We start from the raw sequence: 27,102 nt of genomic DNA on the forward strand, positions 1-27,102 counted from the left end.
GATTTCAGACCTCTGGACTTTAAACTTTCCACCGGGAACAAAAAAAAAGTTTCTGTAGTTATTTAGATCCTTTTTGAATATTATGTTAAGGTTTTATTTATTCAGAAAATTGTTCCTCAGGAAATCCATCTTAGGTGAGGAACAGTTGTCTGAATAAATTAAATCGTAACATGTTTCAGTAGTTATTTACACGTCTTTTTTAACTCGAGGTGAAGGAACTGATGCTTTTTATGGTCATTAATGGATTAAATTACAGATCAGTGGGCAGAGGTGATACTAGCTGATTGTATTCTTGGCAAACATCCCAAAAAAGGTGGAGAGCATGCCAATTCTACAAAGAGGTCATCAGTCCTTCCTGGGAATCAAACCCAGGAAGTTGTGATGCAGGTCTGAAGTGTAGCTGCTGCTGGGAAAACAAATATTCCTGTGAATGGGAGGAGTCCAGAATACAAACAGTAAGAGAGCAAGTGAATATACTGTACATCTGTAGTTTTTGTCTTTGTAAAGTTTCCCATAAATAAATCTACTAAACAAATCATAGAGGTGGATTTTTATTAGTCCCAACAATAACAACAAATATTTATTTGTAATATAATTTTCTAAAAAGAACTCAACAGCAATAAAATATCAAAGAAGACTTTTGTTTAAATACTGAACAAACATGTTGGCGATCTGTCCCGTGTTCTCCGTCGGATGCATCTTAGTGTAGCTGATGAACTGACGCCGAAGTTTCCGCAGTTCTGCCATGTTGATGCTCCTGGTGATGCTAATGTTTGACAGTGGGTTAAGGAAGAAACCAGCAGAGGAGTCTTTTAATGTCAGAGCGTCACGTTTCAACCTTTAGCTGGGACAGTGATGTCACTACAAACCCAATGTGCTTTGAAGTTTCTGCTCACACCGACATGTTCAAAGAACACCATCAACATGTTTACCTCCAACAAGAAATATCTTCCATTAGCTCACAGCAGGTCATTACTGGGAGCTCCTTTTAACAGTGCTGCAGCATCATTACAGCCTTTGATGGACACATTCCAATGGTCTTTAATAAAGGTACGACTGACTTTCAGCACAGGTAGACGAGGGAATGAGTCGGCAAAATAATAGATAAAAGGATGAGAATGATTGGGTGACGTTTTCACTGCTCGTAACCTTTACAAGATAAATATTCAACCAAATTTGATGTGTTTTTCTCATCATGAATTCAGCAAAACCACAGAGGCTGACTGTGTATCCTCTCGTCTCCAGGTCAGGCTCCCAAAGCAGTGACAAACACAAATAAACACACAAATTGTTAAAAAATAGAGAAAACAACAGCAAAAAGTCACAAATTGACTTAGTTTTTTCCTGTTCTCTGATCAGTTGTGATAAAAGCTGCCCATCTCTGCTCTATGAATTGCGCTTCATGAGTTTTATTTCTATGAGTACTTTGTTTACCATAAAGGGCCAGTATAGTGATATACATTCCTTCAGCCTCGTTCAGAGGGTCAAAGTTGAAAAAGTTCCATTTCCTCCCTCCCTTGTTATTCCACAGTTTATAAAATGTCAGTTCCGAACAGGCGAGTTGGATTTTTCTCACCATGTGACGTCACAACGCGGAAACTCTTCCTCCTGACAATCCTGGCTCCTCCTACCCTATAAGAATGTGAGCTCCTCCCTCTCAAACCACCTCACAGGTAAAACAAACATAGCAAAGGCAGGTTGATATTACAGTAAATATCTTTACGTTCAGTATAAAGATGAATCCAGTATATAGATAAACCCAAAAGCGCTCACAATCGGTTCCATTTTTAGTAGCCGTTATACTGCCTTGTATCGCATGTGTGGGATGATCTGATGTGTTTGTGACCCAATGCGATGCAGCGGTTGGACAAAACAATGAACTATCATCTTAAACTGACTATTTCTGTGAGGAAAGGAGGAAGACTGTTAATGGTTTACTGCTGCTGTGATTAACACACACGATGAAGCAGCACTGAGCAGTGTGTGTTTACGTCTACTAGTGGTGCAACGGGTCATCATTGATCCGTGATCCGCACAGATCACTCTCCACGGTTCAACACGCAAGTGGTCCGCGGACTGGTTGAGGGGGGAAAAAAAACGACTTTTTATAATGATCAGTGCATCATTAGTAATGCCTCAATGAAGTTCCGTTTGCAACGTCCGTGTGTGTGTGTATAACTCTGTGTGCATGCGCGCATGAATGGCAGCGAGTGTACCCACGCATGTGTGGTTCGGGCTCCTGCTCGTGTATCTGTGTGTGATTGTGTGAAAGTTGAAGAACACACACACACAGAGAGGGAGAGAGAGAAAGGAACAACTCTGTGTGCATGCGCACGTGTGCGTGTAATAAGTCCATGTGAATGTCGTCATGTTTATGCCTCGTCCATCCATGTCTTTTAAAGCTCTTATTGAATAAATATCGGCTCTAGTCCGATTGGCCATCCTTGACTATTAACTTTTAGAAATGAAAAGTCAGATCTTCTTTTTTTCCTTTTTTGATGATGTGGGCATAGGCTAGGTTTTAATTCATTCACCATGTTTAAAAAAAGAAGGTGTCATGCCTTATTTTTTTTTTCCATACACTTACCTGTTTAAAGGATGGTGTCATGCCTTATATTGCACTTTAATTTGTTTTTATATGATTCAAAATATTATTTAAGCATTGGATTGACACCTCAAGTTAAATGTTTGTATTTAATGAGCTGAAAAATGTTGCACTAAGTGTTCTACAAAATAAATGGAGAGCAAAGTTATTTGTCTGGTCTTTTTTTTCTTCTGCTGATCAAAGATGATCCGATCCGTGACTCAAAACCTTGATACTATCCGAACCGTGAGTTTTTTGATCCGTTGCATCACTAACGTCTACTCATGCATATGCATGAAGGTCCAAAAACAGCCTGTTTTTAAGGAGTGACTTTTCAGAGGCTAAAACTCCAGAAAACAGACGAGTTTGGGAAAATAAACCTCAAATACTTTGTTGTTGGGGTTCTTAGAACAAATGGAGATGGGTGAGAAATAGCATAATACTGGACCTTTAACTGGCCTTGACTGGTTCTTCTGTTACGTCCTCATTGAGTGGCAGTTGAGAACATTAAATGTGTGAAAAGGATATCTTTTCTGTTGCTCCTGGCACTGAGATGGAATCCCCAGGAACACTCGTCTTCTGGGCGTTAAAAATAGCCTGGAAAAATGGAAAAAGTAGAACTTGTCTGCTCGACAAACTTCTCACGTGATGAACAAATAAAGATCTATGTGAACATACCGTTAGCACATCTTGAGTCATCTTGTCCAACTCGTACAAGAAGTTTGAAGAAGAAAGCGGTTGCTGCAGACATAAGAAGAGTATTTTACTCTTAGTGACACTATCAGTGTTGAAAGCATCTTTGGGTTGAAAGGACTCACACTTTGTGTGGACTGGTTGGGCGGGGGGGCCTTCCTGTTGAGGAGTGCTTCTGAAATGGCTTCAAACGGCAGCGTGTCGTCACTGAGGACGGTGAAGAGTGGGCTGTCCCATCTGTTCCTGGAGTCTGGAGCTTCAAACCTCTGAACCAACGCCTCAAAACTTTAAAACACAACAAAATACCCTAAATAAACACCTTAAATAAAATAAAGTGTTTAAAAAAACATTTCAACAGCATTACACCAGCAGCCTGAACTCTGAAGTGTATGTCACAGGATGCTTTCATGATGTTCACACCAAAAACAGACCTGAAATATCTGAGCAGTGAAACAGAAATGAGATAGATTCTTCTTTTACACACTCATTTTATCACTCCTCATTTTTCTTTACTTATTAACTCATGATAAGCCCCTGCTTCTACTGTTATTGCTTTGCTTCAACAACTTAGTAGCATGTAATGCTGTACGAACACATTAGAGCAGAGATGGACAACTTCAATCACTGCGAGAGCCATAAAACTGTGATTGTCTGATCTGAGGGCTTTGAGAATAATAATCAATTGAATAATAGCACCGGATAGAACCAAGACGGGTTTGATGTTATTCTGTATATTTTTCAGTCATTTTGTGTATTTTTGTGGAATTTTGTGTTTTTGGAGTCATTTTATAGTGTTTAATTTCATATATTTTCCTCTTATGTTGGTGTGTTTTTGTTGTCATTTTGCATATTCTGCAGTCATTTTTTTTTTTAAAGTGTCTATTTGCACGGTTGCTGTACGCACAACCCCTGGTGCTATTGGTACGGATACCGAAGTCTTACCAGGGGTTTCCACTAGATACGTCTCCGCTGCGCCACGGCACCGATCCGGTTTCCCCCACTGTCCGCCGTCCAGTAAACCCCACCGGTTGCGTTTTGAGTGCGCCACGGTGCACTCCGGTTGGACGACTGTGACGTCACGAGACAGAGCAGTTCTCATGATATTTATATAATCGCGCGAGAACTCACAATAAACAGATAAATAGGTCAGTGTTCCTAACGAAGGAGAACTAAAAGGTTGGACTCTAGATTTGTCATAGACACATTTTTTATCAACAGCCAACAGAGAAGAGATAAAACTGCACTAGTAAAACATGAACTTAATCAAAGTAGCTGCACTTTACAGTGCAGTTACAGTATGAGAGGAAACAATACAGTGAATGTGAATTTGATTTTACACATTGACATTTTGGTGATGTATTTACTTGAAATATAATCTGAAGTGTTTTATTTTGAAATGTAACCCAATATTTTATTGTGGAATACGTGCTTAATTTCCTGTTTAGCTTCATTTGCTCTGTGCTGATTGATGCGTCGTGCTCTGCCAGAAATAGAAGCCCTGCCTATATCTGGCGGAGGGCACCGGACTACCGCATCTGGGAAGGAGCAGACATGCACCGCAGCGGACCCGGTGGAAATGAACACATAGAATACAGTGGAAACCTAACAGCTTTATTCCGCGGCGGTGACGTAAGGCAGCGGAGCCGCATCCAGTGGAAATTGGGGGAAGTTGCTGCGATGTGATTGGCTGTTTAGAGCTGCAGATAAGTGTACAGTGTCACTGAAGGCGTCACACTCACGTCTCCTTGTTGTACTGCTGTGCAGCTTCTCTGCTGGCGTTCCATGAGGAGCTCTGCTCATCTGACGTCAAACAGTAAACCTTTAAACACATGAATAATAATAATGAATCCCACATTAGGACAATGAGAATGTTTTAATGTGGATCCTCACCAGGCAGTGTGGGGTCTGTGCATGTTTAATCAGACAGAAGAGTTCATAGCGATAACCTGAGGAAGCACAGCTTTAATAGTTCATCCTAATAGTCAAAGCAGCACCCCTCAATGACATCTACCTTTGATGTAATTCAAAGAGTCCAGAATAACAATGTCATCCCTGTTGATCTTCCTAAACAACATTGGGAAAAAAACATTTAGGAAGTTGGAGACTTCAGAGTAACATCAATATGAAGATGTTTTGAGGCCACAATGAGAGAGAGAGAGAGAGAGAGAGAGAGAGAGAGAAAAGAGTCACATTTATGAAAAACAGTATTACAAGAATAAAGTTATAATTCTATGAGAAAGACAATTTTAGAGAAATAACATCTGCAGTGTATTTTTTATCTCAAAATCTGCAGATGCATATCCACAGAGCAGTCCCTGCATTAAAAATAAGTGGAAGAAATACTTATTATCATCAATATCACAACTTTGAAAAGCATTTGCAAGAATAGCTTTCTATTTCAGAAGAGAAAACACACAGACTTGGAGGAAATCTACTTTATTGTCCTTATATTACAATATTATTTTCATAATGTTACAACTCTATTTTAGAGCTGGGCGATTTTTCCTACAAAAAACATCTTTTAAAAAAAAATTGAGTTTCTATTCGATTTTCGATTAAAATGAAACATGCCTGTGGCACACATGTAGCCTAGTCAAAGGGTAAACAAAGAGGGGGCGGGCTCACATCACAACACAAAATAATAATAAAAAAATTTATCAACAAATTTGGTAAATAAATTTTTTTGCCCAGCCCTACTTTATTCTTGTGTTATTACAAATTATTTTTCATATTAAGTTTATTTTTGTATTATAATTAATAATAATATTATAAGCTTACTCTGTTAATATATTCTTAAATTACAGTTATAAGTTTATCTTCATAATATTAAAAACATATAAATATTTGCAATACTATAATTTTATTAGCATAACATTACAAGTTTATTCTTGTTATATTACAATTTATTGTCATAATATTGCAATTTTCTCATAGTACTACAAGTTTATTCTAATTCAAATGTATTCTCAAATGTATTAACAGTTTATTTTCATAATGATACAAGTTTTATGCACTATTACTATTTTATTCTTATATTACACGTGTTTTATTGAATATTCTGTTTAATTTAATATTTTATTAATATTCTTTTGATATTACAAGTTCATTCTCAGGATTTACGAGAATAAACTTGTGACATTATGAGAATAAAGTGATAATATTATGAGTTGTAATATTATCACTTTATTCTCATAATACTACGAGTATTTTACCATAATATTATGACTATTTTTTAAAGAAATGTTTTAAAATAAATCCTCAGTGTGGCCCTAAAACGTCAGAGTTCAAACCAAACAAAGTGAAAGCTCACCTCTCTACTTCAGCTTTTAGAGATGCTCGGACATTTTTTTCCTTCTGGGAATCTGTAGAAATGTTAACAACACCGTGTCATTTCTATGTTACCTTTAACCCTGGGGTGTCAAACTCTTTTTAGTTCAGGGGCCAAATATGGAGCAGTTTAATCTCAAGTGGGTCAAAGAAGTAATTGCAATATTATTGTGCACTGTATGCCCTATAGTTTACACTTCTATGTATACATAAAATACAAAATACAAAGTGTCTATAGTTTCGGACCCCGACCTCAGACAAATCTGACTATTGTTCCGGCACTTCCTGTGCGTATGCACAGTTCTGTCACTGCTGGACCTTTTCTACATAAGCTTCTTAATGTGGCTGTGATATCACCGTGTTAGGATAGCAGAGTGGTCTCAGGCGCAAGACTTAAAGGGATAGTTCGCCTATTTAAGACATGACGTTGTATGCAATCCTCACCAGCACTATAGTGCATACACATTGTTTCACTCAGTGGTCACCTCCCTGGTCTGAGTTCTGGCCGTTTGAAGTTGGTCAAGAAAGTAGTCCCGGTTAGTTTACGGGGCCACAAAACTGTGCGTTTTGGTGACAGTTTTGGGTTGCCATCGGCGGAGTCAGACATGTTGTCCGCGAGTCGCGCTATCAACAGCTGATGGGATTAGGCGCACCGATGACGTTGACGGCAGCGCGGATTGATGGAAACGGAAGAGAAAATAGTGCCGATTAAAACTGGAGGTAATTTTTTTTGTGGGCGGTTTTGTGATGTAAATGAATCAAGCTTTCAAATGCATATCTTTTTTTCTATTAAAAACGCACAGTTTTGTGGCCGCGGAAACTAACCGGCACTACTTTCTTGACCAACTTCAAACGGCCAGAACTCGAACCAGGGAGGTGACCACTGAGTGAAACAATGTGTATGCACTATAGTGCTGGTGAGGATTGCATACAACGTCATGTCTTAAATAGGCGAACTATCCCTTTAAGGATGTGGGTTCAAATCCCAAAAATACATATACGAAAAAAAGGAATATTTTCGGGTATTTCCCGTGTTAGGGTTAGGATTAGAGTTCGGGATAGGGATAGAGTTAAGGTTAAAATAAAACTGATGAAACTATAGCTAGGACACAGGTCCTGCGACAGAGACGGGTCAGGTGTCATGTACAGAGTTCACATCGTACTGAGATTGTATATGCGCAATACCAAAAAATAAATTTTTGCTAAAAAATGATAATTCATTTTTGTTTTCAAAGTGAATGGACACGTGTTTATTTATTTATTGGATTATGCTAGGGTTAGGGTTATAATCTCAGTACGGAGGTAAACTCAGACCGTGACACTGGCAGTGCCGGAACTATAGTCAGGATTGTCTGACGTCCGGTGTCATCTACTGAGATTACCTCTGTACTGAGATTATAACCCTAACATAATCCGATAAACAAATAAAACATGTTCATTCTAACAAAAAATAATTATTACATACGGTGTCATGTACTGAGTGCGCATCGTACTGAGATTATACAGTATATGCGCATGCGCACTACCGGAAAATGAATTTATGCAAACAAAGTATTCATTTTTGTTTTCAAAGTGAGTGGACACATGTTTTATTTGTTTATTGATTTATGTTAGGGTAATAATCTCAATACGGAGGTAAACTCAGACCGTGAAACCGGACTAATAGCGACAGCCTACAAAATATGTAAGAAACTGAAAAATGTCCAGGCAATAAGTGATATATATCAGTCCCAACAGGATCTTTACTTTAAATATCCTAGATTCTGTGACTAGTTTCTATTTAATTAAGGGAAATACTATGTAAAGATTTAAGGAAAATTGAAGGATTTTGTAAGAATTTGGAGTTTTTTCAACAAATTAACATTAAAAATGACTGCAATCATGCAATATAAACAGCAGGAAAACTGTGATCTCCTGCAAATATTGTTGGGTTTCATTTACACAATGATTCATGTTTTCGCAGTCATTTTTACTTGAAAGAGTACGTTAACATTAAACGAGTGGTATAAGGCGCTGCACTCACCACCAACGTGGGTTTCGCTAACGTGGATTCACGTCCCACATTTGACCATTTTTTCCCCTTCATTTCAACATATTTAACACGGCAAATTCCACCTTTAAAAATACATATCCGACAAAAATAAACATTTTAGGGTTAGGGATAAAGTTACAGTCAGGATTAGGGCTAAAATAAAAGAGTTAACGGGTTAGCTAAAAATAAATATGAGCTACACGAACTTTAATGGTGCACCTATCACGTGACCTAAACTGGCCAATGAGGGGCCCTGCGTATCCATAGAGTGGCAGTCTACGTACCCGAAGCCACGGCCTTTTTTACTTTCTCCTGCGGGCCAAAGTGGATGCCCCAAAGGGCCAGATTTGGCCCCCGGGCCTTGACTTTGACAGATGCTTTAACCAGTGGGGTTACCAGTTTTTTTTTTTTTCTGTCACGCCCCCCTTTGTAAAGTGACTTCAGGGCCCCCCTTCCCCCAGGGGGCCCCGCCCACTATTTGAGAACCACTTCCTTTACCTTAGCGATGATAAGCTATTGGAGGTTGTGAACAGTATTTACTCCACCATGACTCAAGCACACTGGGTAAAAAGGTTGAGTTAAACCTGTTCCTCTAACAGTGACTGACGTTAATAAACAGGTTGAGTGTGATATAATAACTTACCTTCATAAACACTGTTCCTGTCCACACACAGAGCTTCATCTCCCACCACCTCCACCTTCTTCTGTCCGTTCTCACGAAAATATGTCTTTAGTTCTTCAGCCCTCCGTGTTTTACCGCTACAGGGAAACCCACACATCAGCACCAGAGGCATGACTCAGCTCAGTCTGTGCTTAAAACACAGTAAACACTACTCTACACTACACTACACAGCAGTGTCACGAATAACCGGAAGTTCACTGTTTGACTGTATGTTTGTTTTTCCGAGGGCAGTTTAGATGAAGGAGGAAATGCTGCCTCCTAGTGGATTGGAGGAGAACAACCTGTTACTATTTACCGCCACTATTTAGGACCACAATTCAATTCAATTTAATTAGGACAAAAAGTCAGTACCATAATTTAAAATCATGTAATTTTACGACAAACAAATAACAATTATATTATTACGAGAATAAGGCCATAATAATACAAAAATAAATTTATAAAAACTATAGTCATATTTTTTAGCACTTGTTGCACTGTTTTTATTATTCTGTTTTTATTGTAAAGTGTCCTTGGGTGGCCTGAAAAGCGCTTTTAATTAAACAAAAATGAATTGTTTATTATTATTATTATTATTATTATTATTATTATTATTATTATTATTATTATTATACGAGAATAGATAATAACATTAAAATAATAAGGTCATGATTTTACAAGAATAAAGTCATAATTTTACAAATATAGTCGTAATTTTATTAGAATAAATTCATTTTTTTAATCTGTCTTTTTTATGACCAACAGCCAACAGTGAGGCATACACATAACTTGAAAAATACTATCCACACATAAATAAAAATCCAATTACAACATAAGAATTGTCCTATAATTAAGTCATCATTTTAAAAGGAATAAAAAAAGAAGAAGAAAAGGAAAGAAAACAGTCGATGTAGCCCTAAAACACCATTGTAAATAACAATAACATAACATTGACTACCGGTATTGTTCTGTTTTTTAGAGGTTTCTTCAGGGGTTCTTGTTAATCTCACTACACATTTCCATGCTTTCCTTGGTAAGTCTTGTTGATCATGATGAATTGGACAGTTATTTTTAAACGATATTGTTATTATAAAGGTATATGAATCATTCCAAAGTGTTTTTATATGTTTATGTGTAAAATATCTACTCCATTAGTTCCTCAGAGTTTAGTTCAGGGGTCACCAACATGGTACAACATGTGAGTGGCCCTCAGAGTCACTATGAGCTCTGTCTAAAATCTGATTTACAAACTCACAAAGATAAATACAGATAAAAATATGTAATCAGTCTTTGTAAAGTTACTGTAAATACTAATTACTGCTGCTCTTGACAAGTTTTTGTATGAAAAATAATCATTTTAAAAAAAATTTAATTTTTTATTTTTTTACTGCAACATTGGGACAAATATTTTTAACTGTCGCAGATTTGGTTTTCAGATCCTGGTAAGAAATGTTTTTAAAAAGAACAGAACGTAGATTTTTTTTTTGGGTAAAACTTTCAGTTATTGTTCAGTTGTACAAACAGAAAAAAATAAAGTGTTGAAAACTCAAACAATTCCTTCCCTTTTAACTAATTTTTAGTCTCCCGTCACTATCCTCCCCTCTAATAAAAGTAAAACCATGACATTTTACTAGTATTAGTATTTTAGTACTGAGTAACTTTACAGTAGCTCACATTCTAACAAAGGTTGGTGATTCCTGGTTTAGTTTTTAAAGTAACATTAGTGATAACATTAATGATACTATTAGTCAGAGAAAATGAGAGTAAGCTAAGGCTGATCATGTCTCAAAAAGTGGTTTCTGATCATATTTGTTATATACTATAAATAGATGTACCTGTGAAAATAAGTTGTATATCTAAAGATTAATCATGCAAAATTATATTTCAATTTAGTGTAAATCTGTAATAAGGACTTTAAAAAATCTTGAACTTTATTTTGAAAGCAATGCTTGCCTGTAGATTTTCTTTTTAAATGCATCCTTGTAACTGTATTAATTGCTATGTAATTTAGTAAGTATTGATATAAAAGAATCTACTGATGTCCTGATTAAGTCCCCATCTTTTTGTTTAATAAAGGCACAGTGTCATTAACTCTTTCTGTAAATGCATTGATCCTCCTTAATGTGAGATCGATGAATAATTAAATACAAAGATTTGATAAATGTTTTTAATTAACCAAGTGTTTTCAATGACAAAGTGAACAATGACAAAATGTGAACGATATCAAATGGCATTGAAAAACAAAACAGTTGTAGATAATATTTTAGACTTAATTCTTCATCAGTCGGGCGTCATTTCCATCGTGTTTCAGTTGATCCATTAAACGTTCTTCAAGCAGGATCTCCTCTGAATGAACAGGAATAATATGACCATTAGCTGTTCGTTAGGATTGATGAGAATACTCATTAGTTTTTCTCAGATGCTTTGGTGCGTTTTTCAGATCAGAATTGAAATTGTCAAAACTACGTGTTCAATCTTCACATCATTGTGTCTGTGGACATCTTACAGCAGTTTCTCATTTCTTTGAACAAGTTGCAAATGTTTTGGTACATCCATGCAAATGATTAGATACAATTATCTGCTGTTTTCTACTTTATCAACTGCTTATGTCATGTTGATCAACATGTATTGAAATGGGTCTCGGTTGAATAGTCTCACCCCCCCCCACAACATTTAGGCATTGGTTCATAGCATCAGTCTTTACTTGCAAATTGGTTGAACACGTTGTCATAATATGTCAAGAATGTTTCTATACATTTCCATTACTTTTCTTCTAAATCTGTCCTGACTTGGTAAATCGCTCCCAGGTGAATCTTGACTTTCTCTAACGAATCAATCAGTTGGCAAGTAAATATATAGGTGGAGTACAACATAATGTTATACATTCTGACAATGGGATGAGAAAGAAAACAGCCAGAGAGAAGAGGAAGAGGAGTGAGGGTGCGTGGTGGAGGTGTTGGGAGATTGTCCTGTTTACATTTCTACTTTTGTTTCTTCTTTGTACTATGCAGTGCTGTCTTTTCTGTCTGTATCACAATGACGTGGTCTATCAACAAATTACAGTACAAACAATGAAAGCATGAATGTGAATTTTGTCCCCTCTCTTGCAATCAAACTCCCACGTACACTATGGTGTAACCTCCAATTTACAATAATTATCATTAAAACTTTAGCCATAGTTTACATCAGAACTTCCCTCCAGAGTACACTGTTATATTGACAACATGACTAAGCAATTTGACTGTTTTATTCATACACAAGGAGTTGTCATTCTGATGACACTGACATGTTCATTGACAGATATTTACTTTTGAGAGATGAACTAAAGATTTTGAGCAAGAAAATGACATTTGCAAATAATGCATGGTGTTTTGCTATTTGTACGAATTGTTTTAAGAAATGCACTTACTGTTTTGCAAATGTCGAGGATGATGCGAGAAATGTACCATAGCGACTGAGAAAAACAGTAATAGAACTCACATGTCCAGTGTCTGTTGGCCGGATTCCTGCAGCTGAATGAGCAGGTCTTCTACTCCGTGTGGGGGCTGCACAGCTCTGACCTCTGATGGACTCTTCATATTGTCAAAGCTAGACTCCAGGAACGAATCATCAACGCTTTTCTTGCCCATGAAATGGCCTTATCAAATAAAGAGGTTTGCCTGATTAAAACGACACAACAGACTAATATTACAATATTACATACCCGTTGCCCACAGATTTCCCCTGGGGTTCACTTTAAGCTTTGACACTCGGTTTCTCAGCTCGGTTAGATCAAAAGCGATGGAAGTGGCCATGGCGATGTATGAGAAAAGGATGAAAGAGAACAGGATCCCTCCTTTGCAGGTCGTCGTCAAAGCACTTTTCATTTCTCTGGGCAAGCTTTAAGCTTCTAAATCTGAATCCCTTTTGCTTTTCTCCTCTTTAAGAACTGGCACTTATATTGAGATAGGATGGGCTAAATATTCTAATAGCACCCCCGGTTGTTGCTTATTGGGTGTACAGTACTGTGCATGTGTGTGACCTCACTGCAATGACTGCCAGTAAAGACGTCAAAAAGAAAAATGGACAGGCTGCAAAACAGGAGGACAACACAAACAACAAGTCAGGTTTATAAGGAAATAAATGCACTGATTTATTTGTAAGTACATTGGGCGAACAGACACAGTAAGGCACTGGGGCCAACGCATGCTGAACAGATGTAATGGCTTAAGAAATGCTGTAAATTCAGGGATCACTGGGCACTCTTGCACAAGTCGTCACAGTACACAGGATCAGAAGTACAAATACACAGGAGAACAGGCATTAGCAGAGGACATGAAAATATCCACTCATGCAGATTATTGGGCCATTTAAAGGTTTGCAGAGAATTAAGGAGCTGCTAATAAAACACTTTCATATGAAAGTTTATTCCGAGGTTGAGTCAATATGACCATAAAGGCTAACCATCATTCCCAAAACAATTTATAAAATTCAAATACTAGGGATAATACAGATGAACTTTCTTTCCATTGCACTGAGATTATCTGCAAGTTTGCAAAGCATTTCAGTGACACAATCACTGCCATGTAATCAAAAGTGAAGCACTGGATGTGCTGCTTCACTCACCAGAAGAACACAACATGTGATGTTCAGAGAAGCCATCACATGTACGGTAGGTCCTGACTCACAAACCAAACCAACAACTGTGTGAGATTACCCTCAACCATGAACCCTGCCATACTTCACTCACCACTGTAGAAAAAACATCAAAACACTTTAGGCTTTTTGAGGTATTTTCATTAATGCTGTGACACACGTGTGTATACCTCAATGTCCCTCAAACATTCAAGAAAATATATTAAAAAGGGCAACGTTTAAAAACAAACCTAAAATAATAAAATAAACATATTTGTAAAAAAAAAAAAAACATTGAGAAAATTAAAATAACCAAAAGATCTTTGTTTAAAATATATATTTATAGCCCAAATTCATCAGGCTTTGATTAAAAATATCACATTTTTATGTTTTCTCACACCTTCTTGTTTGAAGCTGCAGGAGACATTCATTATTTTTTTTTTAAATCAGATACAAACATAGCGTAGGCCTGATAGATCAATAAATCCAAATTTACATGCAGTAGGTTGAAACTGCCACTTGGATGTTTGTTTAGATGTTCTCCACTGTGTTTTGAAAAAGTTTCATGCATTGCATTGTGGGATGTGACGCCCCATAGACAATTGCATTGAAGTGATTTCTTGTGTTTGCCCCTAAAAAGTCTGGGGGGTGGGGGGTGGGGGGAGGGGTTTGACTTCCCAACACATTTCTGGTGTTTTCATAAACCGAAAGTTGTGGCTAAACGATTGTGGATGTTTATTTTGGGGCTAACACATAAAAAATGTGTTGGGAAGTCACTTTGGCTGAGATTTTGAGGGCAAACAAGATATCACTGTAAAAATGAATTAAAAACACTTTCATGCATTAATCTAGAGGACTCCACATCCCACAATGCAATTCATGAAACTTTTCCTAAACAAACTGTTTACAGTGAAGATTAAAACAAAGTTTTTGAGTATCAACTTCAACCTTTTAAAAACATTTTTGAGCAAATGATCTTTGATTTATTAATCTATAAGGCCTACACCATGTCTTTATCTGATTAAAAACACCATCTCCAGCAGCTTTAAGTCAACTCTTTGCTGTTCTGTTTCTCCAATAGAGTGAATACTGTAGAATAAATCCATAATTGCAATTAATACATCTTTAAACATATGAGCATGAGCACCATATGTGCACTAATAATGAATCATTCAAAGTCACTGAATGGATTGAAATTGTTCAGGTAACACAAAGGCCCCGCCCACTAAAGTCCATACAGATATTCCTGAGTCTTCTGTCAGGATGAGTGGCTCATTTTAGAAAATATAAATATACATCTGTGCTGAAGTACGAGTGTAAATATATTTAAAAGGCAAAATAAAGATATTACTAATGCGATGAAAGTGTTGGAGGTGTTTACACTGTGAGCCACATTGAGAGGAAGTACTGCCTCTATGTAATACATGCAGAGGAAATAAGTATGCAGTTACTGTGGAGGCAGCTCACAATCCACTTAGTGTGAATGATGCTTCTCCTGTTGATGGCCTTTCTGCTGCTTTCTCTTGACATGCATCACCTCTTCCTTCCCTTCTCTTCTTCATCCCCCTCCTTCTCTCCTTCTGGACCTTTGACTTTGTGCACTATGAACAGATGTCTGCTGAGAGAGAGCTTGGAGGTGAAAGCCAGGCCACAGTTTAGGCACTGAGGAGTGTGTTCATCCATTTTATGCTGAGGTATATGCTGCTGGAACAGGGAGTCATCGTCGGTTGTGAAGCCACACTTCAAACAGTTGAACTGAGCGTTCACACGTTCATCTGAGGAGAGCTCAGGACCAGCAGTGGGACTGTGGCTCTGCGTCTGTGAGCCCAGCGTGGTTGTTTCAGTGCTGGACGCCTGGAGGTGAGAACCATCACACACTCAGGAACAAGCAGTGGGATGTGGAAGTCTCAAACAGTCAAAGTTACCTTTATCAGAGCTTTCTTGTAATCCCGGAGAGATATTTTTGGCATTTTACTGAGATCGGGGTTTTTGACTCCGTGCATCAGACTGATGTGGTTCTTCAACGTCACACTTGTTGTAAAGGTTTTCTTTGTATCCGTGCAATACCTAAAAGATCAAAACAATTTTAATATAATCATTGGGGAGTTACTAAAGCCCAGAAACATTTCGGAGACATTAGCTACCAGAGGCAGAGTAAATTCTGCCCCGTGCTGCATCCACAGGCTGTAATATCACCAAGTTTATCATTGTACCAGTCGTTAGAGCTATTATCTTTATCAGCGAGCACATGTTTATTCCTCGTTATTGTTTTCTGGAGTTTAATGGGTTTTATTTACTGGTGAGTAGTTCCTACTGCATACTTACAAGTTTATAAATATTATTTTATCATTGTGCATAGTTCCTGTTATGAACACATACGTAGGATACATCTGAATGAGGTAACCTTTTAAATAATAATTAATCTATCTATCAATCTATAAATCAAGGAAGGTCTGTGTGTGTGGAGCGCATATCTCCCTGAGTGTGTGCATCCTTTATTTTGGACTTATTTGGTGTTGCAAAATGTTTATTTTAATTTTATTTTGAACGGACAAGAGAGGGGGAGGAGCAGGGGTCAAGACTGTGACCAAATTGGTCGAATATGTGACAATTTTTCCAGTATATGCGAGTGAAAATTTTATCTGGTCACATCTGTGTGAGTGTGTATGGGTGACCTTATTTGAAGCTGAGCCGAGCGCTTCGTCACGTCCCACAGAGTGCTTCTCTCTCTCTCTCTGCGCTGCAGGTGAGGAGACGGTACGCGCTCACGCAACTTGGCTGTGGGTAATGCAACGGTGAATGCACCGAGTTTTGCCCAAGTCCAGCAAACGTTGATGCAAACTTTATTTATCAATTTATCATACGCATGTCCCATAGAATGAAACCATGGAAATCGCACACGCTATTTTACTTTGCACAACACTACAGAGTATGTACACCTCTTTGTACATCCAACCTTCAAACACATACTCACTTGGCCATAATTGACAACTTTACTTAAGCTCCTCCCACTATATGAATACATACTACCGATGGGCACTGTACTAGTAATTAAAAAAACAAATACAACTGGTTTCCATGTGTTACAGAGCAGTAAGAACTAATAAAGCCCAATAAATCTGTAGAAAACAATAACCAGGAATACATATTTGCTCCCAGGTAAAGATAGTAGCTCTAACAACTGGTACGATGATAAACTTGGTGATATTACAGCCTGTGCATGCAGTACGGGGCACAATTTGCTTTGTCTCCAGTATGTCTCCGACATGTTTCCAGGTTTTAGTATCTCTCCAATCATTTTCTATGAGAGTGTTGTTTTATTTCAAATCTTACCAGCAAGTGTACATTCTCTTATTGCCGTTGTGTTCGCTGCGAATGTGTCGTTTCATACTGGTGGCCGATTTAAACGTCTTCTCACAGTAGCGGCATGGGAACTTTTTCAAAGGCTGTTGGTAAAGATGGTCAAAATACAAGAGTTGGTTTAAAAACACACAAAACTTGTGAAAAATTGCAAACTGCCAATGAGCAAACGGATTATTTAAATTTTTGATTTTTTTTTTGTTGAAAGCAATAGCTACCAGCTGTATACGAAGAGAAAACGCATGATGAATGTACATCAATAAGTGTCATCACACCAGTTACACATATAATATACAGTATATACTATTCTAATTTATGCATTATTAATTTAGAAGATGTCAAACCATATTCTAAAAACAACGAGAGCAGAGACGGGCAACTTCCATCAGTCGGGGCTACAAAAATGTGTTTGAAGGTCACATTATCAGCATTCATATCAGCATTTACAGGTAGATCTAAGAAAATTAAGATATCATGAAAAAGTTCAATATTTTTTGTCACTTATTTCTGAAAGTGAAACCCATGTATGATCTAGACTCATGGCACAGTGAAACATTTCAAGCCTCCATTTCTTGAAATTTTGATAATCATGGCTTACAGATATAAAAACCTAAAATTCAGTGTAGATCAATAAAAAAATTAAATAAAAGGATATTTTAAACAGAAATGTGGCTTCTGAAAAAGTATGTTCATTTCTAATACTTGTACTATATATAATATAATATATATAATACTATTCTTTTTATTGATATTCACCTTTTCTGAGACTGAATTTTCAAAACTTTAAGAAAAAGAAGCTTGAAATATTTCTCTCTGTGTCATGAATCGATATCATACATGGGTTTTCCTTTCTGAAATGAGTGAAAAGATTGAACCTTTTCATGACATCCTAATTTTTTTAGATGTACCTGTAGGATAATGATCAATATGAGCTTAAATACACGCCGTTTAGTATATTTTCTAGCCATCTTTATATGTTTTTATGGATTTATGTTGTCTTTCTGTGTATTCTTAGTGTGATTCATGAATTCTTCTCTCACTTTGTGTGGCTTTGGAGTCATTTATTGTATTTCTTTCTTTAATTCTGTTTTTCTTTTTTTTAACTTTACTATTTTGTGTGTCTTTGTTGTCATTTTGTGTATTTTTCTGTCAACTGGGGCCAACTGATGCTCATGTCTGAAGTAGTGACTATTAATTATTTATTAATTCAAAATAAGTGTGAACCCTGATTGTAATGGTGGTGCTGCCGTACCTTTCTGTGACTAGCCTTCATGTGAGCTACAAAAGAGTCTCGATCGGGAAAACGCTGCAAACACTCGCCACATGTCCAACAGGTGAGCTTCACACGCGGCGTCCTGTTTAGCTCTGGCTTTTTATCACTGCATTTCAATAGCAAACTGCTCTTCTGTTGTTGCACACAATCCAAGTCTTGGTCCTGGTCATTCTTGCCATTTTTCCCATTGGGTTCCACCTCTGTTGTTGTTTGGCCAGCATGAACACCCTGTACAATGGTACACAATGTGATAATAACATGTTAAGAACTATAAAACAAATTATTTGGTAAAGCTAACATTGGCCCCTATTAAAACAAACCAAGTGACAATTACAAAACGGATGGAAAACACTTGAAAAAACAATGACTAAATCGACATAAACATGGCAGCGCAACAAACAAAGGTCAGGAGGAAAATTAAAGTGTCCAATAATAAGGAAAAGTAATGAGGTGATTTAACACGCAGACATTTGCTCCGCATCAGCATTCCTAACTCACACAACCATGGAAACAAACACTATTACCAAAAGTAATGAACAAATGTTTCACTGGGGGGTGGGAGAACATGGAGAACAAACATAAAAGGATTAGATACAGCATGTGATACAAGTGGAAATAAACACGCATCATGGACTCGCCCTTGCAACACTTTAGGGCCTTAGATTTTCCACAACCACAGAAAATAGACAGAAAACGGACGGAAAATAAAGATTTTCCTTCTTGCAACAGAATTGGCATTATTTATGTCATTAATTTTCCTAATTATTTTATTTCTTTAAAACGGGTGGTTTAATGTCAAGCTTTAGCAAGTGTAAAAAACAATTGGAACTCAAATCTCACGTAAAATCTGGCAACCTATTTAGAGTGATATCAAGGATAGGAAAAAGTAAATATATGAACTGAAAACAAGCTAAAAACATTTCTTGAAAAGTCAACTTACTATTTTAAAAAATTATACTTGGCCACTGTTTTCTTCATTGCTTTGCACCGGTTCTCATAATCTTCATTCTTCAGTTCAAATGTTTTCTAGCTATAGGTTATTAATATTTACACTATTTACAGTTCACAATCTGTATTTCTGAAACATCATTATCTTTCCTAACAATGACTTCAACATTTCCACTTGAAGTAATTCAGTCGATTGTTTCCCTAGTGAGTTGCGTCTTTGCCTATGGAAAGCGTAGACGATTGCTTTGCAAATGCAGGCCCCAATGAATATTGCTACGACAAATGGCACCTTTTTTTCCACCGTTTTTTCACTTTGGATGCCTGATCCAGCAATGCAACACAATCACAGGAACCAGTGTTAATCAAGTCATTGCAATAAATGCAGAAAGCTTTACCAGCCATGTTGAATTTCTTCAGAAATTGTCCGTGTTTCGATTATCTATTAATTTTTTTTACCTTTCGGGTGACTTATTGGCACGCTGCCATGAATATGTAAAGTGAAATGCTATGAGTATTCTCATTGGTTGAAACAGCTTCATTTTCATCCAATCGCCAATAAGGTAAACAAACGTGCTAAGCTTCCTGCGGAAAACACGATACAAAATTTATTTTCTCAACGGATTAAGACAATTCACAGAAATGATCGATTTGAAATAAAATGGCCATCTATGATAACCATATATATTAAGCATGTTTGGCACAATATTAGGAAGTTTAATAGCCTGTAATAACACCTGATTAGGGAAATCCGATGAAACGGAAACAAAACAGAAATGTGAAGACTTTGTGTGTGACACGAAAATTGGTAAACTGAAAATCTAAACATGATGCTGTAATTAGAAGAGATAACTCTGGGTTTGGGTTTTAGGAAACTTGATTGGAATAAACAAGCAATGGCATTAATTTTACAAAAGCAGAAAGACATGCTTGTAATCCCAAATACTAATTTAATTTGATTTCCCTGTACGTCCTACAAAGCACATCAACAAATCAAACCTGATATAACATAAAAAATAAAAAAAAAATCTTGTCCCACCTTGAAATGCTGCATCAGCAGTATCTTCTGTGAAAAGACGGAGTTGCATTCAGGACACTTGAATATGCACGACAGACGCTTGTTAGCATTCTGGTTGAAATGTTCGTACAGCAACATCTTTTTCTTGAACATCTTCTGACAAGAGCATCGGAACATTGCTCTACAAAAGAGAAAGACACATTCCTTAAAAGTCTCTTAAAAGCTGATTTGCTGCTTGAGGAATCCTGCTGAAATGTTTCCTTACTTTGGATGTAGCGAGACAGCTCGGTGTTTACTTTTTAGATGCTCCACACAACCGTCCATGGTCTTGAAAACAGCGGCGCAGATGGAGCACTTATGAACTACTTCACAGTGTTTCTCATCAATGTGGGTTTTTTGGCAATGAAGGGTTTTGAAAACTGTGTCACAGTGAAGGCATCTGGAAAACAGAATGACAGTGTTGGAAATCTGGATAAGTTGTTAAACCTGCATTGTTTCCAGCTCCATCACTTACTTGTACCAAGCCTTGCGTGCATAGTGCAGACAGTTCTCCTTCACGTGCTTCTGTATGTCTGCAGAGCCACTCACAGCGCCACACTCCGGACAGCAGTAAGGAGACTTGTGTGCGTGAATGCGTTGGTGAGCTTTGAAACTGCATTTATTAGGTAGCAGCATCGAGCAAGTCTTACACACCTGCATTATTACAGACAAGACCACAAAAACATTACAACTAAATCATTAAATTCACAGAGAGGTTCTAATATAATTTATGTCATATTATAACGTTTGCAAATATCTACAGAAATTAATAATCCATGAGAAAAATTCTCAAGGGACAACTATTCAATATTTAGTAAAAAAGTTGTAATTGAGATTGGAAAAACTGAAAATACAAGTTTTATTGAAAGCGTGATAAGACATGATTAAAACTTAAGATGATTGAATTTAAAGGGCCCATGTTACACTAAATCAACTTTTCTTTCGTTAGTTAGAGGGTGATTTGCTCCTTTCTTACTGCAGGGTGAGCCCAAACACCTCACTACAATTTGATGACGTGTTCCCACTTTGATGACAAATTTGACGTGGCACTGAGCTGGAGAAGCCACGCCTCCAGGAAACTCTCTGCCATGATTGACATGTAAACAGACACGCCCACGAAGGTGCGCAATGAGCATGAGCTCGGCTACGGAGTGGGTGGGAGGAGGGCGGGCCGTCCTCTGGTCCTAAGTCACCGTGCGGGGAGGAGAAAGTCAGTGTCCCGTCTATAGACACGCCCACTCATGAATATGCATAAGTAGGTCACAAATCAGCCTGTTTGTGTAGAGTTGCTCAGAAAGTGACTTTTCAGAGGCTAAAACTTTGGAAAACAGGCAAGTTTGGGAAAATAAACCTCAAATACTATGTTTTTGGGGTTCTTAGAACAAATGGAGATGGGTGAAAAATAGCATGACATGGGACCTTTAATGACAAAGTTAATTTGATATTGAGAACAAGGCCTGTCAGTTTACCTTATCCTCCTAAAATACCCAAAATGACTCACAATACACAAAAACCTAAAATGATATCATTCTGATGAGTTGATTAGTGCCTTGCATGGCAGCTCAGTCCCATTGGTGTGTTAATGTGAGTATAAATGGGTGAAGCGCTTTGGGAGAACTTTGTAGTTACAAAGCACTATATAAATCAAGTCCATTTACCATTCTAGACCAGTTTGTAATGGTTGCTGACTGTTCTAGTAGCAGGGGTGTCCAAACGAGGTCGTGGAGGGCCGGTAGTAAGGATGTCCCCATACAACTTTTTCACTTCCGATACGATATCGAAATTGCCGCCTTGAATATCGGCCGATACTGATATTGACACGAATCATACATACTTTTATGACTTATTTTGTAGTGTGTGGAATGTTAGAAAAGGCTTCATCAAGTGATGTTGCTCAAACAGAGAATAGTCAGCAACAGGAGGTATGAGAAAAACTGACCAACTTATTATTAACCAATTTGTTACATACATTCTAACCTTCAACATAATTTCTACTATCTAACATTTTACAATTGAATAACAAATAAAAAATAAGACCCTGGAAAATAACCTAAATAAATAAATAAAAAAAACACATTATACTTTTAAAGTGCAAACAATTCAAGTTCACTTCAGTTATTTTTTACTGTCAGTATATGGTGGGAACAACTAAAGGCGAGGACAAAAACAACACTGCTAAAAAAAAAAAATAGTATAAACAAAATAAACATATCACTCTAATAACAAGAGCAGAAAACAAATAATAATCAGTCATTATAGATAAACTGCTGACTACCATGTGTGAACCAGAGTCACCTATGGATAGAAGTGCAGGGGCGGCAACTGGTCTGCTTATCAGAGTGCTTATATCAGAGATTTTAGATGCAGTCCAATAAAATCCTATATTTGTTTTCTGGCTGATATCGGACCAATACACATTGGCTGTGTTCAAATTCTCATACTGACGTACTACTCGTACTAAGTCTGACGTTAAAATGAGTATGTAGTGCGTTCACATTAGATAGTATGGAAAGATGGAGTACATGAGAAATACCTGGCTGTATACTTTATCAGCACATTTATTACGTATGCACGGTGGGCACACTAGTCATACTCAACCGCCCCATGATGCATTGCGAGCAGAACGTAAAATCATTCTGGGACTGACTTCAAGCTAAAAGGCAAACATCCCTGTTTCAGAACAAAAGCATCTCTTCCATTAGTTTTTAACCCTTTTGTAAATAGGGCTCTTGTTTTTAAGTTAACCAGAAGTTTTGTCAGTAGCACAATGGCAAGTCTCAGAAAATCTCTGAAATGTGTTTCAATGAGTTTTATGGATCAAATGAGCACATGTTGATATTCTACTTGGTCACTGTCACTTAAAATGTTTTCAGAACTTTCAAAGGTGGAGAATATTTAGTCTAAGGGTGCTTAAGGTTTTTGTTGTTGTTTGTTCGAAGTGCATCTTGGGAAACTTGGAAGTATATTTCAGTGGGAACGCTCATCATCCAATCTTACTAATAGCATATAGCAGACAGCATATACTAATTTAGTGTGTAGTACGTTAGCATACAATTTTGAACACAGCCAATGAAAACCTGGTAGATAACCAACTCCTCCAGGACTGCGATTGGACCCCTGTGAGTAATGATATATCTAAACCACAAAAATATCCAAACTCCCAGCGCACTGGTCAATGTGCTTCGATCCAAGCTCTTTGTATATTTGCCAAACAATATTCACTAAGTGGGACTTGGGTTGGACTGGTCTGGATTTGTGTGGTGAGGCAAGTCAGTTTGACCTGATTAGGGAGTTGACCAACATCTACTCACCAGTTTTTCTACATCTCCTGAAAGCCTCTGGAAATGCCCTGCGAGTGCTTTGGGATGTACTAGCTGCTGGCTACACTCCAGGCAGCAGCGGGGGTGTCGGTTGACGTTGTCCTGATAGAGGGGCAGGACGGGCTCACTCTGAGGGGAGGGCGGCGGTAAGAGCAGCGGTGAGGTGAACGTGCTCACAGGCACTGGTTCGCTGCTCACTGGGACAAACATCTGTGTCACTGGTAGTGGGCTAACATGCATCTGCGTGCACTGCATTGTGATGCCGTTGTTTTTGTGCTCCCGTGCATGCGCCCACAGGGCACACTTGTTGAAGAACACCAGCGTCTTTGCACAGTGAGCGCACCGAACATCGATGTGAACACTCCTGCGGCTGTAATGAAAGGCCAGACTTCTTTCCACAGCAAAGGAGTCTCCGCACTCCAGGCAGCGGTATCCATGCGGGGGGAGGCTGATCATGCTGTCTGACGGGGGGCTCAAACTGGGGACGTACACAGGCACGGGGTTGGTTTGGTGCAGTAGTCTGTTCAGAGCACTGCCTCCTGCTGGGATCCCAGCTTTAACTTGATGTACCAGTGGTACAGTGCTGCACACTGGGGGAGAGAGTGTGTGTTGACTTTGCTGGATGGAGGCGGAGCGTGCAGCCACAGATGCAGCCACGCTGTGAGGGACCAGGTTCAGACTGGCTAAGTGCATTGCTTTAGGGAGGAAGTGTGTGCTGGATGAGGGAGCTGCTGTAGCCGACGCCTTCTTTGGTTTCGGCACCTGAGTGGTTGCAGCTCTTTTAAGAGGACCACCTGTATTAGGCAACACTGTTGAAGAGAGCTTTTTAGCAGACACACCGTGGTTCTCTTCTGAGCTTCTGTTTATTACTTCTGGAGAAAATGTCCTGCTTGAGTTAGCTTTATTTAGCATACCAACATGGCTGTCAGCAGTTTGAGAGTGTTGAGGAGACACATTCCAGTAAGAGTCTTCACTGATGATACTTTGAGCTGGAGAAGATTCATATGTAGAGGGAACTTCATCTGTTTCAGAATCAGGAATTACACTAGTGGCTGTTCGCTTGATCCTCCCAGACGTTGTTTTGATGGTTTTAATCCTGACTCTTGGTATGGCAGGAGATGACCCTGAAGTCAAAGCAGGAGAAGCTTTACCACTGCTGTAGCTGCAGAGGCTCACAGGGCTGTCCGATGGTCTCATCAGCTGTTTCACTGTTTCAAGTGGACTTCTGGGGCTCCCTGGGGATTTTGGCACCTTGGAGCTAGCTTTAATGCAATCATTATAAATGGAAGATGACTCTCTGCTAATTAGCTGCTCGCTAGCATCCTTTCCAGCATTTAAAGCAACCAGAGCTTCAAGACAGGAGGAAAATTGAGAGGTCTGGGATTGAGCACGAGGAGAGCAGGTGGAAGCATCGACGGACATTCCTAAATCACACTTGGTCTTGGTAGAGTTCTGGAGATCACTGGGAAGCTTTTCAGTCTCATTACCATCACCTTTACTGGTTTCACTAGTTTCTGATGTTGTGTTTTGGGGTATGCTAGGGTTCTTGAGGGATTGACCTTTTTCCAGACACGTTTCATCCCAATTCCATGCAGAATGTTCTGACTCAGGACTGGAGACTGGGCTGAAGTGTGACAGTGAATGAGACGCTGGTGTCCCATCAGGTTTGTGTTGTAGAGGTGCTTCAGCAGGAAGCTCCCTCAAGATCTCTCCATTTAGAGCCGAGACAAATGATTTTGGGAAACTGGAGTTAACCATCTCTAAAGTGTCAGTGGAAAGATCCTGTCCTCTGTATCCGTTATGCAGATACGTCCCTGTGTGATCAGCTATGCCTTCCAGCGAGTTTTGCCTACTTGTATTTTTAACAATAACACTGACAATGGGGACGTCAGCTGTTGAGATAGCATTGCTACTAAACTGGCTGCCATCGAGACACACTCCTGTGTGTTTCAGCTGACTTTCCGTGTCTTCCTGGCTCTCCTGGATGGGCTCTTTAGCGTCCAGTCCTGTGCCATCAGGAATGTCAAAGGCTGCCAGGAGATCATCAAAGTCTGGAGTTTTCATGTCACCCATGGTTGGGCAGTCTCACACACCTACGTGACACACACAGAGGAAGCTTTGTCATCATTAGCCTTTTAAAAGGAGCATATGAGGAGATAACACACCTTTAGTTAGGTTACAGCATATTAAAACAATATTACGCATTTATTTTAAGCCTAGTGTTAAAGTAATCCACAATGCTAACATTAGCTTGGTTATACAGTCTCACGTGTTAAATGCTACCAAGTAACACACCATAAAGCACAGAAATTAATCATCTAGGACATATGTTTTGCTACAAGGTGTTAAAACTTCCCAAACACTGCAATCAAGCAACAGAACGTGTCCAGTTAGCATTCAGTGTTAGCAAACAGCTAGCGCGCTAAAAGAACATCTACAAATACGAGAGAAACCATCGCGTTTAGAAACGTAAAGCACTCACCATTGGATCCGGGTGTGGCCACCAGCACGAGAAAATCAACTCGTAAGACATTTAACAACTGGCACAACATGTTAGCCAGCTATCTGTTTCAGGGCTAAAGCTACATCTGCTACTGCTAATGCTAATGCTAACGCTGCCCGTAAGAGCAGGGGCGGTGCTACAAGTTGAAGCTGCTGGTCGTGGCCACAGAAATGCCCCCTGTGACTAACACTAACGTTATGATTAATGTATCGGGATGATGGCATTCATGCAAGACTTTTTTTTTGTTGTTGTTGGTCAAATATTTCAATTTTGATAGATATTTTTGTGGGTACAAACACGATAGAAAAAGCTAATTTAAAAGAATAGATCAGAGGCTGGCAACGTCTATCACAGCAAAGTCAACATTCATGTCTGATTTAAAATAATGACCAATCTAAGCAGTGATACAATAATGTAGAAAGAAGGGTTTGCATATTTTTTGTTTCCTTTTGTTTTCTTCATACATTTATTTTTCTCTTTCTAGTAATCTTGTGTGTTTGGAATCATTTTTGTGTATTTTTTGTTGTTGTTCTTTTATTTATTATTTTGTAATGTTTTTGCACTTTTGTTGTTGTTATATATATATATATATATATATGTGTGTGTGTGTGTGTGTGTGTGTGTGTGTGTGTGTGTTGTTGTTTTTGTATATTTGATGTTGTTTTGCAATTTCCCCCCTGGGAACAATAAAGGAATTCTGATTACACACACACACACACACACACACACACAC

The 27,102-nt window shown here is 38.3% G+C and overlaps 3 protein-coding genes across 3 annotated transcripts; all 3 read right to left on the reverse strand.

Moving 5' to 3' along the window:
• Positions 1-535: 535 nt before the first annotated feature.
• kti12 (KTI12 chromatin associated homolog) lies at positions 536-9,519 on the reverse strand. Its single transcript, XM_028451718.1, has 9 exons — positions 9,280-9,519; positions 6,588-6,639; positions 5,289-5,341; positions 5,168-5,223; positions 5,017-5,096; positions 3,403-3,562; positions 3,263-3,325; positions 3,113-3,181; positions 536-771 (listed from the first exon to the last, which is right to left on the reverse strand). Exons 1-9 carry the CDS (start codon positions 9,428-9,430, stop codon positions 628-630), a joined length of 828 nt encoding a protein of 275 aa, XP_028307519.1. The 5' UTR covers positions 9,431-9,519; the 3' UTR covers positions 536-627.
• A 1,931-nt stretch (positions 9,520-11,450) lies between these two features.
• Positions 11,451-13,197, reverse strand: nmba (neuromedin Ba). Its single transcript, XM_028451511.1, has 3 exons — positions 13,001-13,197; positions 12,778-12,934; positions 11,451-11,643 (listed from the first exon to the last, which is right to left on the reverse strand). The coding sequence occupies exons 1-3, from the start codon at positions 13,161-13,163 to the stop codon at positions 11,628-11,630; spliced, it is 336 nt and encodes a 111-aa protein (XP_028307312.1). The 5' UTR covers positions 13,164-13,197; the 3' UTR covers positions 11,451-11,627.
• A 1,363-nt stretch (positions 13,198-14,560) lies between these two features.
• znf592 (zinc finger protein 592) lies at positions 14,561-26,526 on the reverse strand. The gene is made up of 9 exons (XM_028451410.1): positions 26,349-26,526; positions 23,858-25,959; positions 21,022-21,200; positions 20,773-20,946; positions 20,529-20,688; positions 18,524-18,772; positions 17,245-17,357; positions 15,837-15,978; positions 14,561-15,765 (listed from the first exon to the last, which is right to left on the reverse strand). Exons 2-9 carry the CDS (start codon positions 25,937-25,939, stop codon positions 15,445-15,447), a joined length of 3,420 nt encoding a protein of 1,139 aa, XP_028307211.1. The 5' UTR covers positions 25,940-25,959; positions 26,349-26,526; the 3' UTR covers positions 14,561-15,444.
• Between the last annotated feature and the right edge of the window lie 576 nt (positions 26,527-27,102).

The sequence above is a fragment of the Gouania willdenowi genome, chromosome 6 (assembly GCF_900634775.1).
Source record: "Gouania willdenowi chromosome 6, fGouWil2.1, whole genome shotgun sequence".
Lineage (NCBI taxonomy): Eukaryota > Metazoa > Chordata > Actinopteri > Blenniiformes > Gobiesocidae > Gouania > Gouania willdenowi.

Bases quoted from the DNA above. Each gene is read 5' to 3' on its own strand.
- kti12 (XM_028451718.1), bottom strand. From the start codon at position 9,430: ATGCCTCTGGTGCTGATGTGTGGGTTTCCCTGTAGCGGTAAAACACGG. The intron at 3,563-5,016 runs GTGAGTGTGACG...TGTGTTTTAAAG, and splicing joins CAGCAGTACAACAAGGAGAC to TTTTGAGGCGTTGGTTCAGA. The intron at 3,326-3,402 runs GTGAGTCCTTTC...TTATGTCTGCAG, and splicing joins CCAACCAGTCCACACAAAGT to CAACCGCTTTCTTCTTCAAA.
- nmba (XM_028451511.1), bottom strand. From the start codon at position 13,163: ATGAAAAGTGCTTTGACGACGACCTGCAAAGGAGGGATCCTGTTCTCT. The intron at 12,935-13,000 runs GTATGTAATATT...TTATTTGATAAG, and splicing joins GGGAAATCTGTGGGCAACGG to GCCATTTCATGGGCAAGAAA.
- znf592 (XM_028451410.1), bottom strand. From the start codon at position 25,939: ATGGGTGACATGAAAACTCCAGACTTTGATGATCTCCTGGCAGCCTTT. The intron at 20,689-20,772 runs GTAAGGAAACAT...TCTCTTTTGTAG, and splicing joins GCTGTCTCGCTACATCCAAA to AGCAATGTTCCGATGCTCTT. The intron at 15,766-15,836 runs GTAACTTTGACT...TCTCACCTCCAG, and splicing joins ACAAGAAAGCTCTGATAAAG to GCGTCCAGCACTGAAACAAC.